This window comes from Nicotiana tomentosiformis, chromosome 3 (genome assembly GCF_000390325.3).
Source record: "Nicotiana tomentosiformis chromosome 3, ASM39032v3, whole genome shotgun sequence".
Lineage (NCBI taxonomy): Eukaryota > Viridiplantae > Streptophyta > Magnoliopsida > Solanales > Solanaceae > Nicotiana > Nicotiana tomentosiformis.
Genome location: NC_090814.1, coordinates 100,142,930 through 100,166,748, shown reverse-complemented (window position 1 = coordinate 100,166,748; position 23,819 = coordinate 100,142,930). Strand labels below are relative to the sequence as shown.

The following is a 23,819-nucleotide window of genomic DNA, read 5'->3' as shown; positions in this document are numbered from 1 at the left end:
TTCAATAGGAGTCTCACCACCTCAATTGAAGCCTTCAATCGAATTTTGTATTCGAGCTTGGTTTGAGTAGATTACTTATCAAATGAAATTTGAATTGACTGTTTTTGTTTTAATAGATCTTCACATTTCCTTTTTGCCTGATTATGAATACTGCTCGACCCATACATATCTAATCTGTTCTTTTTGTGCCAGCTCTTAAATTCTAAACTTGAAAATACATCACTTCCACCTTGATGAATGCCTTCATCTTGAAATAAGTAACAATACAAACAGTAAGTTGCATCTTCAATCACACTATACTCCAACCAATTATGATATACTTTAAACCATTTAGGATTGAAATGATGCTTTAAGCCCGAAAAATCTCCTTGAGGAAACTTATGATATCGGGGTTAGCAAGGACCTCTTCGGAGGTATTCTCTTCTAATCTCATCACGCTTATTTGGATGAAAGTCTCTAATGGGTAATCTCTCCTTTGGATCAGTCTTTAAAGAATCGAGATCTATTCATTGTTTTTGTTTTTATCGAGGATTGAGGTTGTTCTACTAATTGGTTCAAATTTTCTTCCACGGGAGTAACAATTAGAGAGGATGAACTTGATTGTGACAACTTGAAAGATACCGGAGGATAAAATCTCTTCATTATAACATAAACTGGATTACCAAATTAGAATTCGAATTAGAAGAATAATTTAATTAAACTTAAATTTAAACTAACTTTTATTCATTCTTCACCAATAATTTAATTTTCTTTTATTTTACATATCATTATATTATAAAACAATTAGATGAGATTTTAATCATCATTAAATAGCTTTGGACCACAATTTTGATAGTTCAAAATGCCTTTATAAGAGTTATTGTTTTCATCATAATTTTTCTTAAAGCAACAAAGAGAACAAATAAAAAAATCAGCAATGTAAATTCTAGTGATGGGCAAGTATTTTAAAGCAGATTATTTATATCATGAAATAATTGAGTTAATTGAAAGGAACACTTATATAATGCAGTTAGCCAAACACATATACATAATACACTCATACACTTAGAAAAAAAAATTAATCTGAATCCAATGTGTTATAGTCAATTAGTCATCCCTAAATCACTTAATGATAATTGATAAGATAGACCTAATTTATATGTACAAGAAAAAAAATTAGAAATCAGAGAGAAACCTGATGGTGATAGTTGATGGTGAGAGAGTGAGAGGCTAATGGCAGGAGACAACTATGGAAGGAAGCAATATGACCTTGAAATTGAACTAAAAGATTCAGTAGAGAGAGATAGGAAGGGGAGGGAGAGAGAGAGACAACAAGCATTTTTTATGAAATATGCAGAGAAATAGAGAAGGGTTTCGGAATTGGGGCTGTTAGTTTGGGAATGGGTTGGGTCATTGTATTTTAGACATAAACGACGTCGTATTTGAATAGGAAATACGTATTAAAACAAAATAATTCTGACTGGTTGAAAAAATTTGAACCCACTTTGCCAACATGCTATTCGTCATCAATGTTTTAAGCAGGGTCAAAATAATTTTTATACATAAAACGTTCTTAGAAATATAAAATATACTTATATATACAGTGTTATTTTTCGACGAAGCGGGTTCATTTGAACCCTCTTGACCCTACGTGGGTCCGCCCCTGGCGGAGCTAGAGTGTCGGCTACGGGTTCGGCCGAACCCAATAACTTTGGTTCAAATCTTGTATTTGTCTCAAAAAAATTATTGAATATGTATAAATTATTATATTAAGACCCACTAACTCAAAATGATTAGAATTTCGTACCCATAAATTTCAAATCCCAGTTTCACTTCTGCTTGCCAGAGCAGTTATCAGAATTTAAAGGCTGGAGTGATGTGATCAATGATCATATTAGCATAATACTGATTACTATAATATTCATCTTTAGCTTCCATGGCAAATTGTCAGGAAGACAGGAACTCATTTAGTAGTACATACGGAGCTTTCTAGGCTTGAGAAAATAACTATCCGATTGACTAGTCCAGATGTTGCTGGGAATATCGGACCTCCATTTGAAGTAAAAACAAAAATACAATCGTTTGTCCGAAGAATGGAATTTAGTGTTGGGAAGTTGCCTGGTCGCTCAATTGTCACTTTGTAGTTGTCATTACCTGTTTTTGTTCGGCTATGGTTTTGAAATAGTAAAAATATAAAATCAATCAATCCATACTTTTTATATAAACAGAGTCAGCTATGACGAAACCATTTATTACCAGAAACAGGGAAATATTTATAATAAACCATTTACGTTGATAGTGTTAATACTTTTTCGCACTATCAGTATCATGTGTTAGCACGTTAGTCATTATTAAAACAATGTTACCAATTAATGTTTGTTATATAAACTATTTATAATTACCTTATAAGAGATGTGGTCAGGCGGATGGACGAAGCAATAAAGCAATTGCTTTAGGCCTCAACCTTTTGGGGCCCCAAATTTTACCCATAATAAAGTACTTGGTTAAATTAGTATTAGGTATTTTACGTAGAAAGGTTTTTCATAAATAAATAAAAACGATAAAAATTTAATTTGTGATTGATTTACTGTTTCAGCAAAAAAAACTCATAATGTGAATTTCTCCTAAATCCTTTATGTGTGAATAAATTGGGGAATAGGTTTGACATGTACATTATTGTTTTCTCTCTTTACATTTCCTCAATAGTAAGCTGTAAAGTTTAAAAAATTATTTACTAACTTTACATATTAAAATGTTAAAAATAGATATTAAAAAAAATTAATATTAATTTTGTTCAAATTTCGTTAAAGTTTGGTTTACGTGGTTGTGCAAATATCTTTTGCACTGTTAATATAGAGAACTTAAACTAGTAAATAAAATACCATTATCCCTTTTCTTTGACCAAAAATTCGAAAGAGAGAAGACTATATTTTCAGAATTGAGAATGAAAAGATACCGTGGAAAATGATTAGGTCAACCAGTCAGCATCGCATGTGAATAATAAAAAAACACTCTTCCTTTTAGTCCAAACCAAACTCCTACCAAAGTTTATTCTCAATTTTCTTCCACTTATAATTAATTAGAATCTTTCTGCCGTATTAATTTCAGAGCATTAAAAACTGGGTTCCTTGTTTGTTTTGGCTAATGAGATATGACATGCATTAATTCAATTGTTCTAATTCTCCAACAAGAAAGTAAATCTTAGACAAATGAGTGTACACTTGTAACAGTTTTGTAGTAATATTCCTTAGTCGTTCTTCCTTTGTGAGTTTTGGACCTTGTTCTTAACGTGTGTCTCCTCGTATCAGCCGGTAGTCAATTCCTCTCAAGACCTTATACTTATATGTTTAATGTTATTATTCTTTCACTTGAAAATGGGGTTCTTATCTTAAAATTGTCAAAGGCTATCTTGCATTCCTGTTTGGTTTAACTGAGATATGGATCCTTCGCTCAGCCCTACATCCATTCATTATGCTATTAAGGTAAGTGTGCCGCATACCTCGTAATGAATTTTCAATCATTTAAAAGTTATCAGTTCAAGATGTGAAAATAAGCTGGTGTAAAACTGTAAAGTAAGATTATTTACAATAGATTTAATGTACATCGATCCTTTTTCGGACCTCACACATCAGTGCATGAAATTTGAACCTATGACTTGAAATAATTTTTGAAATCGCTTTATCACTTTATTAGAATTTTTCTTTACCTCAAGGCAATTCAACTATTTAAATATAATAAGAAAAATTGTTTTTGTCCATTTTTTTCAAGGAAGAGATTCAATTGAACACCTTTTTAGCTTAATTCCTAACATGTTTGACCAAACTTCTAAAATCAGTTTATTTATTATAAATGCTTTTCTCAAAAATATTTTTCAAAAAAGAATTTTTGGTGAGAAATAATTTTTATTTGGCTAATTAATTTGAAAAACACTTTTGAGCCGCAATTAGTATTTTACCAAGATTTTAAAAAGTGATTCGAGGTATATTTTCTCAAAAGTTATTTTCAAAAAAATGCTTTTAGAAAGAAATTATTTTTTTCTAGTTATCCAAAATTATTTTAAATTTTACTCAAAATCACTTTTTTTTCCCTATAAAAGAACTTGATCAAACAGCTCTAACTTTTGGAAAAAGAAAAAAAAAAGCACTTTCTGTATTTTGATAAGAGAACAAAATCATATAGAAGGGAAAGCAGTTGGCTGTAACCTGTAAACCTCCTCAGTGCCCAGTGAAGAAGATGAGAGGATCAGTTTGCGGTGCAATTTATGAAATTTATCTATGCGGTAGCTCCCACTCTTTCTGATTGATGATCATGCTTATTTGGAAGTCGATATTCGTTGTATAGGTAGTATATCCACGAGTGCACATATGAAAACGAAAATAGTATTGAGTTAATTTGGTATGTATATATATGTATATATATATTTCGAGATAACATGCCCCCCTGAAGAAGATACAAAATGCACCATTTTTGCAGATTTCAATTTTCATTCCATCTAATTGAACTTCGAAAGCTAAAATGGCTCTGTAAAAAGTCTTTACATAATAGATTGAACTATGCTACTTATTGCTACAAGTCATATTCATGTTTTATTCCTATGTCTGTGGTGAATTTGCAGAAAGAGACGTGGAGGCGTACCGTTGTTCTATCGTTTCAAACCCTGGGAATATTATATGGTCGATTAAGCACTGCTCCCTTGTATGCATTCGGTTCAATTAATCCTAGCGATATCAAATCAGGACAGCAGATATATGAACTCTTCTCCTTTGTTTTTTGGACTTTAACCATCATTCCCTTGCTCAAATATGCCTTTATAGTCTTGAAGGTTGATGATAACGGAGAAGGTAATGTAAAAACATAATGGTTAAGATTTGATTTGTTCATATGAATTAGGGGCAGAGGTAGAATCTAAGCTACGGGTTCGGCTGAACCCAATAGCTTTTGCTCAAATTGTGTATTTTGTGTTAAGAAATTTATTATATATGTATAAATATTAAATTTTGGAACCCAATCATTAGCACTTGAAGTGAAGTTGTCATCTTAAATCCAAACCCATAAGATTAGAATCCTGGCTCTGCTTCTGCATATGATACAGATCGCTGTGTGTCTAAAAAGTAGTGAATTGTTGCAGGTGGTACGTTTGCTTTGTATTCCCTACTCTGTAGGCATGCCAATGTAGGGCTGCTTCCGAGTGATATAAGTACTACAGAACTTATGCATCAAGAAGAAGGAACCCCTTCTAAGATGAAGGTGGAATCAAGGGCAAGAAGAGCAATTGGAAGATATAAAAGCAGCCACTACTTGATGTTATTTTTGGCTTTGCTTGGTTCCTGCATGATAATCTGTGATGGAATTTTTACCCCTGCTCTTTCGGGTTAGTCTTATCACTGTCATCCTCATTAGTTTGCGGATAACCTCCTAATCTCACATGATCAGGATCATTACTTCCTGTTTTCATTTCAGTTTTATCAGCAACATCAGATCTGAGACGTTCATTGTCAAAATTGGCAGCCCGATGTAAGAATTGTATTATAATCAGCACATTATGATGCAAGATATTTACATAATACGCAGGAGTTCATTTTTATGCATTTTTTGTCAGTCACCTCTTCTGAAAAGGCAAGACACTCAGTTGACAAGTATTTAAAGAGATGTAAGTGTCCTAACCTTCTGTTTTGGCCTATGAAATTGGGCTTTGTATAATTTTTGGAAGATAAGTAGTTTGTTATTTGCGATACTTCATCTTTAGTTACTTAATTATTCGTTGAAATGATACTTTCAGATATACCAGTTCCAGCAGCATGTGCCATCTTGGTTTGCCTTTTCATGCTGCAACGATATGGGACCAACAGAATCGGGGTCATCTTTGCTCCAATTGTCATCATATGGCTCATGTTTATAAGTGGTTTCGGAATGTACAATATATTTCATCATCCCCAAATCCTCTGGGCAATATCCCCTGCATACATGTTTAGGTTTATTAAGAAAATAGATATTTCAAGTTGGAAACTTCTAAGCAGCATTGGCTTATGTATAGCAGGTTAGTTGTTTTTAACTTATATATTTCACTTCCATCTTGATGCCGAAGGCCTTATACTCATCCATTATTCACTAGCACTTCTGAAAACAAAATTTTCTGATAAATGATGGCTAATATTCTTCAGGTTCAGAGGCAATGTTTGCAGATTTAGGTCATTTTTCAAAGCGATCTATTAAGGTATTTATGAAATTCGTTTGCGATTTTTAAATAGTTACATTATCAAGGAGATAAAACATTTCATATGATTCCATGTTTGCAGGTCACTTTTGTCTTCTTGGTATATCCAGCACTTGTATTATGTTATGCTGGACAAGCAGCATTTTTTTCCAAGCACCTTGGTACTTCAGATGATGTAGCTCATCTTAGTGAATCTATAACACATAGTAAGTTTAGTAAATGGTTTTATAATTATGGTAGTGGCTTGTTCCTTAAGATTTCTAATCCTCAATTATCAATTGCTCAGGACACCTTCAACATATATTCACAATTTTGTCCCTTTTTGCTTCCCTCGTGGGTAGCCAAGCAACCATTACGGCAACTTTTTCCATCATAAACCAGTGCCAAGCGCTTGCTTGCTTTCCGAGAGTCAAAGTTATCCACACATCTGAAAAAGTACATGGACAGGTTTATGTTCCTGATGCAAATTGGTTGATCATGGTCCTTAGCCTCACAATCTTGATAGGTTTTCGAGACATATCAGCTATTGCAAACGCTACAGGTATAGTTTATACATTGATCAAAACTGTAGCTCTCTTGTTTTAAGCAGTACGCAGTCATGTAAAGCTTCTAATGCATGCAATTCTGGCTCCCACTATATTAGTTATTAGATTAGAATTATAGGGGCCATATTGTTACTAGGACTAATATTATTTCATCATATTTCATAAACTTGTTGCTCATTTTTCTCCCAGGTTTAGCTGTTATTTGTGGAATGCTAGTGACAACTTGTCTTATGTCACTAATTATAGCACTGCAATGGGAGAAGACCGCTGTGTTTCTCTCTCTGTCATTTTTGTTATTCTTTGGTTCGATTGAGGCATTATACCTATCTTCATGCTTCTTGAACTTTTCCAAGGGAACTTGGTGTATTGTTATTCTGTCGTTGATTTTTATGACAATCATGGTCTCTTGGCACTATGGTACTATAAAAAAGTATGAATTCGACATAGAGAACAAGGTGACCGTGGACTGGTTGACAGAACTTAGTCCTGGACTTGGCGTTTCTAGAGTGCCCGGAATTGGTTTCATTCATACTAATATTGTGACAGGAATCCCAGCTTTCTTCTCTCACTTCATTACCAACATCCCTGCATTCCATGAAGTGCTGATTTTAGTGTCCTTCAAGTCTTTGCCCGTGCCATACATTCCCAAAAATGAACGATATCTTATTGGCAGGATTGGTCATAAAGATTACAAGATTTTTAGGTGCATTGTTCGATATGGATATCGTGATCATGTAAGGAATATAAATGATTTCGAGGATCAGATTATTAGCTCGATAGGTGAATTCATTGCCAGAGAGGAACGACATCATGAAGCGTTGTTTTTGCAAGAGGGAAGGATGATCATTTTGGGAAGCAGAATGACCGATGGAAATGTATTGGTACCTGTTGTTGTTGGAGGTGAACAAAGTGAAAGTGGTCAAGATGTAGCAGATATTGAAAATCCAACTACTACTACTACTACTACTACAACAAAGAGGAAAAAAGTTAGATTTATGTTGCCTGCAAATAGTCCTAAAATGAATCCATCAGTAAGGAAAGAACTTCAACAACTTGTGGATGCCAGGGAAAGTGGCACTGCTTATTTTTTGGGACATTCACACTTAAAAGTACGCAAAGGGTCGAATTTTGTGAAGCAATTTCTTGTGAAGGTTTATGCATTTCTGGATAAGAACTGCAGAGAGCCTCCAATTGCATTAGATATACCTCATGCTGCTCTTTTGGAGGTTGGAATGGTCTATACAATATAATTTGCAACTGAAACATTGAATACATTATGGCCTAGACGTCGTAGAGAATTGAGAATTCCAAGTTTTTAATTTTTTGAATTGGAAAGGCGTCAATAGAAATTTAATAGCTTGCAATTTGCAAAGACAACAATGTAAAACACATTGTACATCAGAAATAATTTTAGCGATAAACTTTTTAATTTACGAGTGCATGTGAAAAGATGTGGTCCATGTCGCGATCAGGGGCAGCTCTAAGGCTTTGGGTAGTGAGGCCATTGCTTTAGGCCCCCAAATTTTGAAGGCCCCCAAATTTATTTTAAATTCTTATTATTATTGTTACTATTATATATTATATAATTTATATAAATAATTAGAATAAAAAAAGTGTTACAGTATATTTTTTGTTACTTGATTGAGGTTATTTTATACAATAAATTTATAAATTATGATAATTTTCTTTCCTCATTAATTAGTATATTTGACAAAAGTGGGTTGCTCTAGTGTTGAGCACCCTCCACTTCCAACCAAGAGGTTGTGAGTTCGAGTCACACCAAGAGCAAGGTGGGGAGTTCTTGGAGGGAGGGAGCCGAGGGTGTATCGAAAACAGCCTCTCTACTCCAGGGTAGGGGTAAAGTCTGCATACAAACTATCCTCCCAAGACCTCACTAGTGAGATTATACTGGGATTAAGGGCCTCAGAATATAGTTTCGCCTTAGGCCCCGAGATCTGTTGAGCCTCCGAATATGATTTCGCCTTAAACCCCGAGATCTGTTGAGCCGCCCCTGGTCACGATCTAGAGACTTCTAGTCTCTTTATCACTAAATCATACTAATTAATTAATCACTCGTGTTCACCGACATGCATAAGACATTTTTTAATTATTAATCGTCACGATTTTAAAATGACATACTTTTTATACTTTTTCTCCTAAATTAAAGTTAAATATATATGCTTTAGTATAGAAAATGATGGAATGAGTGGGGAAGGACCATTAATTCATTATCTCAACCTTATACAATAGTGTATGAAAATTTGAGTTCTCCACGCAATTAGGATTTGAGAATTTATCTATCATCTCAATATCTTTCAATTTTTTAAACTTACTTTATAAAAACTGAGACCCTTTTTAATCATAATAATGTCTCTTTACTTTTTGCATATGAAATCAAAATGGGACAAGCAATGTGTATACATGGTACGTATTAATGTTATATACTACTAAAATCAAGAACGTTCGTATTGGCAGCAGCCTTTTATGGTAAAATCAAAAGTTTATTTATGAATTCATCTAATATTGTTTTCTATATCCTTGATAGCGATATTGCATATAACACGTTCCACAAATATATGTAGCAAAAGAAAGAAAGAAAATGATACCAAAAATCTTGGGTTCAATCATAGCAATTAATTAACAAATATAATTTAGATGTGGATTCAGGATTTTGAGACCATGACCGCATCACCGGCTTTAAATAAAGTCAGAGGATTCGGGAATCGTCCTTGGGGAAATAAAATAACCATTCAGCCAGTGCACCACTTAGCTTTATACAACATGGTTCCCAAAGATAATATTAAACAATTTCAGTAAACTATGTACATGGAAAAACTGATTTGCTGGGAAGACCATTGGTTCACGTAAACCCCAATTTATAGAGTAGATCTGCCCCAATTTATTGAGTAAATCCGTCCCTGCATGAGAATATAATTGAGATACGTAGTGGCTGTTGGGAGAACAGTATCTGCAAAACCTTAAAGTTTAGACCCCTTTATATATTGTGATTATTACAAGTATTTTCTAGGCAAAAGTAAATGAATCTCATATATCCAAGAATTTCAGGATTTTAGTTTCAACGTGAGTTTCTTGAGCTACTCCGCCTATTGATTTAAGTTTTTGAGTTAGATGTTCAGAATTTCAGATTTTTTCACATGATCGACATAAATTATACCATTATCCATGTAAGGAAAAACACATTATATATGCTAATTAACATGTCACCAGCATTTACAAATTTAAGAAAAACATAGAACTATTGGTAACATTTCATTTCATTTATACACAATACAGATAAAATGACAACACACCAAGAAAGGAAAAGCCGAGCTAGTAAAGCAAAGCAAAGCAAAGAGAAGCATACCCTGAATTCATCAGCCATTAGCAGCAAATTGATTTTCTCTTCTAAATAGCTGCACAAGAGCCAAAACTTGATGGCCCCAACTCTATCATTGATGCAAATTGCAAGCTTTAATTGGTCCCTTTGTCATTTCTGGACTGATTTCTGCCTCATTTTGTACAGAGAATAAAAATCCTCCATAGAAATAAAGCATGAGTTGTACAAGTAATAGTGCTCCTAAGGATTGGGGGATGACATAATAAAAGAGCCACCTGGGACCCTTGCGCTTTGAGGATATTGCCATAGCATCATGACTTATCTGCTTTTCGCACTTTAATTAAATATTTGTCCAAATACATTATACACAGAGAAAAAAAAAAAGATCTTAATTTTAAATGTTGCATGCACCAACTTTAATAATTCCCATCCCTTGCCTATATAAACATGTCAAGCAAACCCTCCTAATTTCACAGCCAAGTAGAAAACTTGATTGTCTTTTGCAACTCTAGCATTTTGGGTGAGAGGCGAAGTGTTAGAGATTTGCACTTCTTTGGCTAGAAAATACTAAAAAGAGATGGCTGGTATTTCTGGTCACTGGGCTTTTGCCTTTGGTGTCCTTGGTAAATATAAACATGTTTTCTTCATAAAATATATATGTTCAATGTGTTGAGGTTAAACTCATCGTCTCTTTCCTTTTTCTTTTGCAATTTGCAGGTAACATCATCTCATTCATTGTGTTCCTTTCTCCACTGTGAGTCTCCATATACATTTATTTTTTGAAATGATCAGTTTATTTTGACTTGTAATCTGACTGACACCATATTTTCTCAATTGCAGGCCCACGTTTTATAGGATATACAAGAAGAAATCAACAGAAGGCTATCAATCAATCCCGTACGTGGTTGCGCTCTTTAGTTCCATGCTTTGGATTTACTATGCACTTCTCAAGACCAACACTACACTCCTCATCACTATAAACTCCTTTGGGGTCTTCATTGAAACTATCTACGTTGGTTTCTACCTTTTCTACGCGCCAAAGAAAGCCAAGGTGAGGTTTTACAAGACATCTAGTTAAGGAGTTTTTTTTTTCAATCTTTCCTCTTTCTAAAGCAAGAAAATTACATATAATTTTGATCTTCAAAATTTAATTAATGCAGGTCCAAACTGTGAAGATGCTCCTATTATCAGTGGTGGGTGGCTTTGGTGCTATAGTTCTGGTTACCCAATTTCTATTCAAAGGAGCAGTTCGAGGGCAAGTAGTTGGATGGATTTGCCTTGTGTTTTCCTTGTGTGTGTTTGTAGCACCCTTAGGCATTGTGGTGAGCTTTTATATACAAATATTTCAAAACATGGTCGTCTTCTCGTTTTTTCTCCCATGCATGAAGAATATAATGCTGATGATTTTTATCATTTTATGCAGAGAAAAGTTATAAAAACAAAGAGTGTGGAATACATGCCACTTCTCCTATCAGTGTTTCTCACGTTAAGTGCTGTGATGTGGTTCTTCTATGGTCTTCTACTAAAGGACATCAACATAGCTGTAAGTTCTTTAATTGCATGTATCCACGTTTACGTGCGTAAAATTTCTTGGATCTTATCAATGTAAGTCATACGTGTACTTTACTTGTTATCTTATATAGGCTCCAAACGTATTGGGATTCATATTTGGTATTCTCCAAATAGTACTCTACGCAATATACAGCAAAAAGGAGAAGGCCATATTAAAGGAGCAAAAACTTCCAGAGATACAAAAGCCAGAAGTCATAGTGGTGGACGAGAACATGAACAGTAAAAAGCTTCCAGAACTGACACAGGAACAGATTATTGACATAGTGAAGCTTGGTTTACTGGTTTGCTCAGATAAAGTTAACGTAGCCTCGCTTCCACATGATACTACTTGTGGAGTTAAAGCACCTAAAGTAGAAAACATGCCCAAGCTGCAAACTGTAGAAGCCTAGGACAGTTAATGTCAGGCTTGGAATTAGCATTGATCTCAGTGCAGCATATATATAGTTTTCCTAAGTAATCCTGGTGTGTATGTACACAAGTTATCTCTATATAAGCTCATATATATAGTTTGTGTAAGCTTTCTCTTGGCATGTCCTATAAAAGAATAAAATGGTCATCTTGATCTATATATAAGAGGCTAGGCGTGAAAGTTTTCTTTTACACCAATAAAAGTAATTATTTATAGTTTATCCCGGTTAATTCCTATGTAAGCGTTAAAAGTGTATGTTTGCTGTATCGTTTTTATACACTATCACTGATATAATGATCACTTATACTATTTAATGTTATACTAAGAAGTGGTAGAATGCCTGACTAGTGGAAAAGGTACCTTGATTCCAATTTATAATAAGAATAAAAAGAAAATATTCAAAGTTGTGTGAATTTTGCAACATTATATAAACTTATGTGTCATACGACAAAACTTTAGGATAAAATTATAAATTATAAATCTACTCAAGAACATTACAAAAGTGAACAAGAATCAATTTGGATGTGCCCGATAGATCTACAACAGAAGATATACTCTTGTTAAGAAGATTGCAAAAATTTATCGCAAGAGGAAAAAAAAATACAACTTAATCATCGTTGATCTAGAGAATATACATAGAGTACCATGATATGCCTTGGTGGGGGGTTGGAAGAGAAAAAATTTCATGTTAATATATAAATATTATAAAGGGCATGTTATCATTAACGTGAAAACAATAGTAAGCTATAAAGGAATACTTCTCTCATACCATTGACCGGTACTTATTAACTCTAGTTGTGGATGAGCTAATCAACATAATGAAACGTCGTACGCTATTTGCTGACGATACTATATAAATTGATAAAACTAGCAAGAATGCGACCAAAAACTTGAACTATTAAGAAGCTTTGTGGAGAGTAAATGGTTTTAAGATAAGTAAATGTAAGACTAAATATACGCATTGCAATAATTTAGTCAACATAAAAGCGTGAAGTGGAGATGAGGTTAGATGGGATTTTAGTAGCTAAACGCGAATAGTTCAGATAATTAACTTGACTCATTAATTATTCCATAACAAAGGAATGATTGATGAAAGTAATAAGCATAGAATAAAAAATGAATGGCTGAACTTGAGAAGTGCTACAGAAGTATTATGTAATAGTAGGATGACCATTGTTAGCCCCTCGGCTAGATTGATCGAATATGGCATGGCGGTGACGAGGGATTTACATGATGGACCTCGGCACGGTCCTATGATGGTTATGGCATCATGCTGACAAGATTGTCCGACATGGGTAGGTGTTGATGGGCATGGACTGTTGCACGACGACATGTGGCTTACGTGCCAAGACATGACAAGACCATGGAAAGGCAAAAGCAACAGGCAGCAAAAGCATAGCAAGGGCTGGAAAAGCTAAGGCAAGCTAAGGCAGGGCGTGGCAAGGCAGATGGGCGTGGGCAAGGCAGTGTCATGGGCGAGCTGGGCATGCAGACTGGCAGACATGCGCGTAAGGCGTGTTGCACATTGGCATGGCAAGATTTGGCATGTTGGCGCCAAAATTCAAAGGTTGCGCCCATGTGCCACACGCATGCAAGGCAGTTGGGCAGTTTTCTATTTTTCAGCAAGAGTGGCTATGTGGGTCTTGGGCAGTTGTCCTTTTCAAATTCGAATGTTTGAAATCCTTTGCAATTGGGGATGTAAATTGCTAGTTTAGGATAAGGCAAATGCCAAAAACGTGTGCCTATATGTATAGGCTTGGTAGACTTGTCAAAGGCAGAGAGTTGGCTGTCTTTGGCTATCATTTTGTAAGACTATTTGTATGTGTTCTTTATAGCACGACAAAGTTGGAAAGAAATTTCTGTAACTGTGTGCCTTGTCTGATTTTTGTATGATATTATATTCTAAGTGTCAAACTGAAACATGAGGGAAAAAGGAAGAGGGTTGAGTCATTGTTGTGTGACTGTCGTGCAGTGTCAAAACAAAACAAATTGATACTGTAACAACTGTTATCAGAGCAACGTCGGCAAGATCTTGGAATTATCAATACAGAACTTCATGAAAGACTTCAGAAGTTGAAGGCACCGGTGGGAATAACTGATAACGTTGTGAATCTGGTGATATTTTGACGCAGATCCATGGTGTTAACACAGAACTTCAACACGTTCGTGAGAGTGTTGATACCCAACTGGTGGAATTGCATACTTTTCATGAAACTGCTGCAAAGCAGTTGGAAAAGTCAAAGAATGAAAACGAGGATCTTAAAACAGAAATCCAAATCCTTCGACGGGTTGTTGCAAATGTGACCCAAGGAGGTGAAGAACATACCTAAATTAAGATTCCAGAGCCAAAGGCATTTGATGGCGTTAGAGGTGCCAAAGAACTAGAAAACTTCTTGTGGGACTTGGAGCATTACTTCTCCATTGCTCATGTCACGGAGAAGGACAAACTGACCGTGGCAGTGCAATATTTCAGAGGAGATGTAGTGCTGTGGTCGCGTACGAAAAATGCAGACGATGAAAGTGTTGGAAGACCCAAGGTTGATACTTGGGAAAAACTTCGTGACGTGTTGAGGTATAAGTTCTTGCCTAGGAACTCATCTTGGATTGCTAGGGATCGCTTGAAGCGGTTGAGACAAACTGTTCTATTCAGGAATATGTGAAGGATTTTTCATCCTTGTTGCTGGACATCCAAAATATTTCTGATGAGGATAAGCTGCATAATTTTATTTCTGGAATGCAATGGTGGGCTCGAAATAAAATCGTAGGCAAAGAGTTAAAGATCTGCCTAGTGCAACTGCGGCAGCGGATGCATTGGTGGATTTTCACTCAACTGGTCTAACTTTTTATCCTGCCTCTTCTTCTAAGACAAAGAAAAAGGAGAATAGCAAGGATTGGAAGAATGACAATCGGAAGCAAGATAAAAATGATAAAGGAAAAGGGAAGATAGATGTTTCTTCGTCAAATACAAACAGGCCAATGGGTGGTGAAAAGGTTTGTTGGGCATGTCAAAAACCTAGACATCATGCTCGAAACTATCCAAATCAAGTTATCTAATTGCACAACAATCATGTTGAACTTTCCAGACCAATGGCCCAATATCATTGGGACATCTAGCGCCACCCCATAACCAGGTTGCGCCTTTGAGTTCACAACCTTCATCTTCGTCGGACACTTTGTCACTTGCAGCCCATACTCTTGAACAATTCTGGAGGCAACAAAGGTGTGCGTGACTCCGGTATCAACCATTGTCACAACACTCTTGTTTCTGATTTTCAAATCCACATACATTAGTGTGGAATAAGCATCAGCCAAATCATCCTAGCATTCACGTATGCAACTTCTTCCTTGGCAGCATTTTCTTCATCATCCGTCGTAGTTACACAAGCCAAAGTGTTCAACAGCCGCAACGGATTCACATAAGCAACAACTTTCTGTCCCTTTCCTTGTTTCTCCTCTTCAGTAAGAAGAGCAAAAAACAACAAAGTCGCTCTAATTCCTCATTTGGATGGATTTATGTTCATGGGGGAGACAAACTCCGGCTTTGTGAAAGGTATTCGACCCTATGGGGATGAAAGAAATAATGTTGGGATACCTACTTTGATTTTTGCCATTGTATTTGAGAAAGGCTTAAAGAGTGGTGAGGAGACTTACCGCGCTGCACTTGTTGAAGTTAAGCCAAATGTGCAGATTGTGGTCCTGGATTGTTTTGCAAATTTGCTTAAGGAATTCAAAGATGAGATGCCTCCATAATTGCCTAGGGAGTTACCACCGAGAAGGGAGATTAATCACAGGATTGAACTTATTCCTGGATCATTACCACATGGACGGCCTCCTTACCACATGTCGCTTATGGAACTGACAAAATTAAGAAAGCAATTGTCTATGTTGCTTGATATTGGGTTGATTCAACCATCGATGGCTCCATATGGTGCTCCTGTTTTGTTCCAGAAAAAATAGGATGGTACGATGCGGATGTGTGTTGATTATAAGGTGCTGAATAAAGTGACTATCAAAAACATGTACTCGATCCCTTTGATTCAAGATCTGCTGGACAGGCTCTCGAAGGCTAGTTATTTTACTAAGTTAGACCTAAGGTCAAGCTATTGGCAGGTTAAGATAGTCGAGGGGGATGCCCCTAAGACTACTTGTGTAACTAGATATGGTAGCTTTGAATTTCTTGTAATGTCACTTGGGCTAACCAATGCCCCAACAACTTTCTGTAATTTAATGAACAATGTTCTTTATGAGTATCTTGATGACTTTACAGTTGTTTACTTAGACGACATAGTCATCTATAGTCGGACCCATGATGGTCATTTGTATCACTTAAGGAAAGTGGTGGAAAGACTTAGAGCCTATCAACTCTATGTCAAGATGGATAAATGTGAATTTGCAAGTTGCGAAATAAAGTTTCTAGGCCATTTGGTTAGTGAAAACCAAGTGCATATGGAGCCAAAGAAGGTGCAAGCAATAGTTGATTGGCAAGCACCAAGCGGGGTAAAGAAACTAAGATCATTTTTTGGCTTGGCAAATTATTACCGGAAGTTTATTGCAGGCTATTTAAAAAGGGCTACTCCTTTGACAGATTTGCTGAAAAGGAATGTCAAATGGGTTTGGTCGGATTCGTGTGGCAAGGCTTTCTATGCATTGAAGAAGGCCATTGCATCCGAACCAATCTTGAAGCTGCCAGATTTTGACTTGCCATTTAAATTACACACTGATGCTTCAGATTATACTATTGGCGGTGTGCTGGTCCAGGAGGATCATCCGGTTACATTTGAAAGCAGAAAGTTAAACGTTGTGAAGCAATGTTATTCTGCACATAATATGAGAAAGAGATGGTTGCAGTAATTCATTGCCTTCAAGTTTGGAGAGTCTATTTGCTGGGAACAAAGTTCATGGTGCGAATGGACAATGTGGCTAATACATACTTTAAAACTCAACAGAAATTGAGTCTGAAGCAGGCCAGGTGGAAAGATTTCTTGGCTGAATATGACTTCGTATAGGTGCACAAACCTGGAAGAGAAAATCAGGTTGTCGATGCACTTAGCCGCAAAGAGGTATTTCCTGCAAGTTATGCACTTACTCGAATTGAATCTGATTTTCTAGATACAATCAAGTTATGTGCTGTGAACAATCCATAGTATGTGAAATTAATGAATCAAGTGATAAGACGGGACAGTTAGACGGTATTGGATTGAGGACGATCTGTTACACTTCAAATGAGGGAGAATTGTGGTTCCTCAAGGTGATGGATTGCGTCGTTCACCTCTAAATGAGACGCATGATACTCCTTATGCTGGTCATCCGAGAGTTGAAAGGATGTTTGCATTGTTGTCCCGAAATTACTTTTGGTTAAGATGGAAGATGACGTTGAGGCCTATGTGAAAACCTGTCTTGTATGCCAACTTGACAAGACTGAATGGAAGACAGAAACCGGTTTACTACAACCTCTACTGGTTCCAGAGTGTCTGTGGCCTTCTGTTTCTATGGACTTTATCAGTGGGCTTCCAAAAGTTGATGGCAAAGCATCAATTATGGTGGTGGTAGACAGATTCTCAAAGTATAAAGTTTTCGTTGCTGCTCCAACCATTTGTTTTTCTGAGCTAGCTGCTGAATTATTCTACAAGCATATGTCGAAACACTTTGGGGTTCCAAGGGATATTGTGAGTGATCAGGATCCGAGATTTACAAGCCGATTATGGACTGCTTTGTTCAAATTCTTGGGGACTGATTTGAAATTCTCGACTGCAAATCACCCACAAACTGATGGACAGACCGAACGTATAAATCATCTGCCTGAAGAGTATTATGTGACTGTTAATCGAATAAATTGGGTTGAGTTACTAGACAGTGCACAATTTTGTTACAACTTGCACAGGTCTTCGGCAACTGAAATGAGTCCTTTTGAGATAGTGTTGGGAAGACAGCCTGACACACCGCTGGAAGTTGCTCAGTTGAAATCATGGGGTAAGTGTCTTGCTGCCTATAGATATGCTCGCAACAAACATGAGTTGTTGGCTGAGGTGCGAGACAACTTGAGAAGAGCGACTACAAAAATAAAAAGGAATGCTGACAGAAATAGGCGGCCTTTGGAGTTCAATGTTGGTGACAAGGTGTTGCTGAAGCTTACGCCATAGATTTGGAAGAAATTCAGTAGCAAGATGTGTCATCGTGAGATGATTCCAAAGTATGACGGCATGTTTGAAGTTGTAAAGAAGGTGGGTGAAGTAGCCTATCGGCTAAATCTGCTGGAACGTCTCAAAATTCACCCAACTTTTCATGTGAGTTTCCTAAAACCGTTTCATGAAGATGATGAGGATCCTACAAGGGAGGTGCCAAAACGTGCTCCTCCAGTAGAGCGCTAACAATTTGAGGAGACTATTGAGAAGATTTTGGATCACTGTACGCTAGGCCAAAGCAAAAAAGAACAGGCGAATAGAGTTCCTGGTTCAATGAACAGGAAAGCAAGAGTGCGATGCAACTTGGGAGAAAGGACCGTCTCTATGGCAATTTCAGGATCAAATCAAGGCGTATCCGGATTCTGCCGATTGTCGAGGGCGACGAGCTCATCTGGTAGGGGATGTTATATAGCTCCTCAGATTGATTGATCGTACATGGTGTGGGCATAACGAGGGATTTACATGATGGACATCGGCACGGCCCTATGATGGTTGTGGCATCATGTTGAAAAGACTGTCTGACATGGGAAGGTGTTGATGAGCAAGGACTGTGGTACGACGACATGTGGCTTAGGTGCAAAGACATGACAAGACCATGGCGTTGGCGTGACCATGGAAAGGCAAAGGCAACGGGCAGCAAAAACATAGCAAGGGATGGAAAAGCTAAGGCAAGCTAAGGCAGGGTGTGGCAAGGCAGATGGGCACGGGCAAGGCGGTGTCATGGGCGAGCTGGGCATGCAGACTGGTAGATATGCGCATAAGGCATGTTGCACAATGGCATGGCGCGAAGGCATGACAAGATTTGGTCTGTTGGCGCCAAAATTCAAAGGATGCGCCCATGTGCCATGCACAGTTGGGCAGTTTTCTGTTTTTTCAACAATATTGGCTATGTGGGTCTTGGGCAGTTATCCTTTTAAAATTCGAATGTTTGAAATCCTTTGCAGTTGGGGATGTCAGCTGCTAGTTTAGGATAAGGCGGATGCCAAAAATGTGTGCATATATGTATAGGCTTGGTAGACTTGTCAAAGGCAGAGAGTTAGATGTTTTTTGCTATCTTTTTGTAAGGTTGTTTATATGTGTTCTTTGTAGCACGAGTTTAATATAAAGTTGGGAAAAAATTCATGTAACTGTGTGCCTTGTCTGATTACTATATGATGTTATATTCTAAGTGTCAAACCAAAATGTGAGGGAAAAAGCAAGAGGGCTGAGTCATTGTTGTGTAATTGTCGTGCAGTGTCAAAATGAAATGAAAAATTGACCATGTAACAGCTACCAAGGTAAAAAGTAAAATATTTACAAAAAAACAGTATTATATGAGAGTAAATGTTGGGCTGCTAAAATGCAAAATGCCCACGAGGTAATTGTTGTAGAGATATGAAGTAAGATGGATGAGAGATTATAAAGATTATAAAAAAAATTCTTCAAACATATTTGCTTAGTTAGACAGCAGCTTCATTTGAAGTCTGAAGTTAGACAAAATGACAAATTCTCTCGTTCTCTACTTCTCTTTTATTGTCTATTTGGTTTAACCGACAAACTGTTCGATAACTGCCCGATAATTATTAATCCAATACAAATCTGTCCAATATCTTATTGGATGGCTAACAGATTACTATATTTATACCGATATGCCAAATCATTAAAGCATAAATAACTGCCCGATCCACCCGATAATCATCCCTACTACTAACTCAAAAGCACTTATTTTTTTCTTAAAAACTTGACCAAAAACATTAAAATGCTGTGCTAACTCGACGGGCAAAAAAACTTCACAGTCGAAACCAAAAAGGTTATCGTTCCAAGAAACAAGAATCTACTATAGGGAGTACTACTATTGATCGCAAGTTCCAAATTGTCCCCAACTCTCAAAATCAGAAAAATACATGTTTATATTTAAGGCTCAATTTGATAAAGAGTAACTTAACACCCATACAGTTTATATCAAAAGTCCCGTAAACACGAAGAACTCATTTGGCACGAGAGATAAGGGATAATTAATTCCAATTTTAATTTGAGATGAGTTTATCTCATGTTTGATTGTGATAAAATTGTGGTATAACTAATCCCAAAATTAATTATATTACTTCCCAACCAAACGACCGCCAAGAGAACAGTCGGGTACAAGTTGGCGTTCCACAGAGTCTCACAATAAACTTCCACATTATTGGGGTTCAAATGTCAAAAGCATAGTTCCATGGCATCAATAAAGTCAGTACGAAGAGAAATGTTTTCTAGGTAGGCCAAGTACTAGTTTACAGAACGTGATAGCTTTATCAAAATTAGTGGGACAACAGCTTTTTGGGTGCACTAGAATTACCGACATCAGGTTTCAATCTTAATTATCAAAAACAGCAGTATTTTCTAAAGAAATAAAGAGTTCGTCCACAAGCACATCATTTACTGTCCTCCAAAATTTGCAGCTGCCAAAATCTATAAAAGATAGCACGACTCGCCAAGTTTCAAAGTGAGATAAAAGCACAAATGGGGCATAGTTAGCAGTAGATGTATCTTGGTCTATGATAAATAGCTGCAAAAACCATATCTTGGTCTATGATGATGTATAAATCAAACATAGGCAAAGAACAAGAAGCAAAATTTTGAGATCGTCACAACAAAACTCAACTTAAACAATGTGAGGCTCTAAAGACTATCACCATATTTGATCACATACTTCAGAAGGATGAAACGAGTCTACGCTCCAGGAACCTCGGGTTCTGCCTCTGCTACTGTCTCATCAGTTGGCCGATCCAACTTCACACCAACATCTTCTGAATAATCACCATGAACCTACAAGAATAACTCGAAATTAATAACAAAATAGCTTCTGGTATACAATACGAATAGTAAACTATGGATGTGTCCTGTTTAAATCAATACGACAAAGAACAGACACATAACATACCTCCATCAGCTTGCCAATATCAAACTTAGGGGCCTTGAGAATCTTGACTTTTCGAATATAAACATTTTGCAAGGGGAAGATGCTTGAAGTTGCTTTCTCAATCTCTCTGCCTATTGATTCAGGGATGAATTTGGCAACCAACTCCTTCAGGTCACATGAACTTGCTTGGTTCCTCATGATCTCAACCATCTTCCTACGGATCTAAGACAACATTAAAGGTACGGTTGTGAGAACTTGTATGTGCATAAGATAACACCAAGTTGAAAATACTACCAACCTGACGGATCTGGCTGCTTTGAGCATAACAGGTACGTTTCTGCTGGTTTGGGCGTTTCTTGGTAAAAGCAATGCAGAACATCCTCAGGGTATAACTGTCTGTTGTCTTGACATCCACATGGGCCTCAATCAAAGTCTGCCATTTGCGAACCAGTGACCTCAATTTGTCTGTTGTGAAATCCATTCCCTGTAATTACTTAACAAAGTTAGAAATCAATCTACAGCAGCAAATGCAAACAAATGATTGTCTGAAAGAATCATCTTACCCAGAAGTTTGTGAGGACATTCTTCCCTTGCACATCCTCTGCTCTCAACCTGATCTTCCTGAAAGCCTGATCCTCATCCTTTTGAAGATCAGCCAGACTCACTTCAAATACTCTATGCTTAAGTCCCTCTGAAGCAATCTGAGAGGAAAATAAGGACATAATTATTCCATTGAAATTGCAATTACAACCGTGCTTTCTTAGTATACAAAAGATGAAAAATCAAAGTTTAATCTTTTTTAGTGGAGCACAGTAAATAGACCCAAGAAAAGCAGGTAGATCAAATATAACATGAAACAGAGTAAACCTAGTAGAAAACAATACTCTAGATATGTGGTCCTCCAGCCATTTTAAAGATAAAAGTCATAGAACCTTATTGGACAGTTGCTTAATTGCAAGATAACTTATTACATTTTAGCTTGTACGTCTCTATGAGAAGTTATAGGAGAAATCAACCCAATCCGACTAGCAACATTAATTAAACATTATAAATCACCAATTACTAGTAAAGTGTGAATACTGTAACAACCCTCCACCCTCCATTTGAATATTTATGTATAATTTAACAAACAGTCAAACTCTAACTACTGATAACCAACAGTACTCTCCTACACAAAGGCAATCAAACATTTCTTCACTTTAATGTCATTTAAGTGTAACTTTAATCAAGAAGCGCAAGATAGAAAGAAATGTAAAGGGCAAAATGAAGTAGAGACAAAAAGGAGAGGGAGAATAAAAACCTTAGTTCCTTGAGTCCTAGTAACAAGGGTTTTTCCAACGTTCTTGATATCAAAAACTGATGGTGCCTTAATGTCATACCAATCCTTCTTTGCGTACGGATCCGCCCTGCAATCCCACATTCACATATAGTATAACCACATTACACATACAAAACAAACGGACCAATGAATAAGTGTTAATGCTACTTACGCCTTCTTCTTTCCTCCCTTCTTTCCCTTGGAAATCCTCTTGTTCTTGCTGCACAATGGAACAACAAAAGAGGATTAGAATTTGAAAAGAAAAACAATCAGAAATATGGAATGAGCGTTAAAGAGAGATACCCGACGGCCATGTTGGGAAGGAGAGGTTAGAACTGCTTTGGGGGGATTGGGGAAGGGGATGAGGCGATACTTAAGAGGAGCTGCGGACGAGAAACCCTAGTTTCAGTAAGGGGTGGTTTGGTAGGGCTGTACATGAATAATGTTAAATATGGTGTATTAAGTATGCTTGTATTAGTTATACTAACATCACTTATATTGATATATTTTTTATTTATTATTTGATTTGATATATTAAAAAATTATACAATTTTTAAAATAATTGTTTGTTTACAAAAATACTCTCATAAAGGATTTATCGTTTAAAAGAAACATATGTTAATGAATTATTTAATTTGTCTATATATATGGTAGTATAAAATTAAATATTTACTTATAAGAAAGAAAATATGCTAAGTATTTATTGATCTACTATGATAGAATTTTATTTTCTACTTTCTTGGATTATTAGGCAAAGAAAGTTAATCGTTTTTCAAGGAAAGATGCAAGACGACTCTACAGGCACATGAGTGAAGTGATCCCCACCCGGGAATCACGAACAGAGTTGTTCCTATAATAGTATGATTCAGAAAAGGAATTGATTACAAGCCATTCCAGTATGTAGTAGTAGAATACATATTTATAAATTTATAATGAAGAAATTGGCGGAGTATAGATATAAATAGCGGGACCAATTTCAGTTAAAAACTTTATATCAAATTTGTATTAATATAATAGCATATTTTAACCAAACATAAATTTTGAAGGGTAATTTTATCTTTGACTACGCTAATGCATGTATTAAAACCCATTTGTATTGTTAATACCATGGTTTTTTATGCATTAGTTATGCATAGGATAATACCAAATATGGTGTATAACTAATGATTTCATAACTAATGCAGTTTAAAAAATATACCAAACAAGATATTATTAATACACAAAACTAATACATACATTATTTTATCTAATGCATACTACCAAACGAGCCATAAGCAGCGTTGTTGTGTCACGAGCTTGGTTATATATATCTTCCCATGACAACATCTGCCACTTGTTTTGGGTTTAATTACGATAATATTTTAGATCCTCGTATCCGTTTT

At 36.2% G+C, this 23,819-nt stretch overlaps 3 protein-coding genes and 1 long non-coding RNA gene across 6 annotated transcripts; 2 read left to right on the top strand and 2 right to left on the bottom strand.

The window, feature by feature from the left end:
• The first annotated feature begins 3,252 nt into the window (after positions 1-3,252).
• LOC104088675 (potassium transporter 25-like) lies at positions 3,253-8,171 on the top strand. Of its 3 annotated transcripts, none has more exons than XM_009593393.4 (10): positions 3,253-3,461; positions 4,595-4,820; positions 5,108-5,350; positions 5,440-5,493; positions 5,579-5,629; positions 5,759-6,016; positions 6,141-6,193; positions 6,276-6,399; positions 6,480-6,734; positions 6,928-8,171. In XM_009593393.4, the coding sequence occupies exons 1-10, from the start codon at positions 3,417-3,419 to the stop codon at positions 7,986-7,988; spliced, it is 2,370 nt and encodes a 789-aa protein (XP_009591688.1). In that variant the 5' UTR covers positions 3,253-3,416; the 3' UTR covers positions 7,989-8,171. The 3 variants fall into 3 exon arrangements, with proteins under 3 accessions (XP_009591688.1, XP_009591689.1, XP_033509996.1); XM_009593394.4 differs by lacking the exon at positions 3,253-3,461 and adding an exon at positions 4,123-4,258; XM_033654105.2 differs by lacking the exon at positions 3,253-3,461 and adding an exon at positions 4,131-4,320.
• A 1,167-nt stretch (positions 8,172-9,338) lies between these two features.
• Positions 9,339-10,279, bottom strand: LOC104088674 (uncharacterized). The gene is made up of 2 exons (XR_684628.3): positions 10,103-10,279; positions 9,339-9,706 (listed from the first exon to the last, which is right to left on the bottom strand). It is a non-coding gene; the product is annotated as an uncharacterized lncRNA (long non-coding RNA).
• A 258-nt stretch (positions 10,280-10,537) lies between these two features.
• Positions 10,538-12,247, top strand: LOC104088673 (bidirectional sugar transporter N3-like). Its single transcript, XM_009593392.4, has 6 exons — positions 10,538-10,698; positions 10,793-10,829; positions 10,916-11,126; positions 11,236-11,397; positions 11,499-11,618; positions 11,719-12,247. Exons 1-6 carry the CDS (start codon positions 10,653-10,655, stop codon positions 12,034-12,036), a joined length of 894 nt encoding a protein of 297 aa, XP_009591687.1. The 5' UTR covers positions 10,538-10,652; the 3' UTR covers positions 12,037-12,247.
• Positions 12,248-20,730: 8,483 nt separating this feature from the next.
• LOC104088672 (small ribosomal subunit protein eS1-like) lies at positions 20,731-22,904 on the bottom strand. Its single transcript, XM_009593391.4, has 7 exons — positions 22,741-22,904; positions 22,610-22,657; positions 22,420-22,525; positions 21,683-21,820; positions 21,418-21,603; positions 21,141-21,341; positions 20,731-21,025 (listed from the first exon to the last, which is right to left on the bottom strand). Exons 1-7 carry the CDS (start codon positions 22,749-22,751, stop codon positions 20,930-20,932), a joined length of 786 nt encoding a protein of 261 aa, XP_009591686.1. The 5' UTR covers positions 22,752-22,904; the 3' UTR covers positions 20,731-20,929.
• Between the last annotated feature and the right edge of the window lie 915 nt (positions 22,905-23,819).

Bases quoted from the DNA above. Each gene is read 5' to 3' on its own strand.
- LOC104088675 (XM_009593393.4), top strand. From the start codon at position 3,417: ATGGATCCTTCGCTCAGCCCTACATCCATTCATTATGCTATTAAG. The intron at 3,462-4,594 runs GTAAGTGTGCCG...GTGAATTTGCAG, and splicing joins CCATTCATTATGCTATTAAG to AAAGAGACGTGGAGGCGTAC. The intron at 5,494-5,578 runs GTAAGAATTGTA...ATTTTTTGTCAG, and splicing joins GTCAAAATTGGCAGCCCGAT to TCACCTCTTCTGAAAAGGCA.
- LOC104088673 (XM_009593392.4), top strand. From the start codon at position 10,653: ATGGCTGGTATTTCTGGTCACTGGGCTTTTGCCTTTGGTGTCCTTG. The intron at 11,127-11,235 runs GTGAGGTTTTAC...TAATTAATGCAG, and splicing joins ACGCGCCAAAGAAAGCCAAG to GTCCAAACTGTGAAGATGCT. The intron at 11,398-11,498 runs GTGAGCTTTTAT...CATTTTATGCAG, and splicing joins TAGCACCCTTAGGCATTGTG to AGAAAAGTTATAAAAACAAA.
- LOC104088672 (XM_009593391.4), bottom strand. The intron at 21,342-21,417 runs GTTGGTAGTATT...ATGTTGTCTTAG, and splicing joins AAAGCAGCCAGATCCGTCAG to ATCCGTAGGAAGATGGTTGA. The intron at 21,026-21,140 runs GTATGTTATGTG...TTATTCTTGTAG, and splicing joins ATATTGGCAAGCTGATGGAG to GTTCATGGTGATTATTCAGA.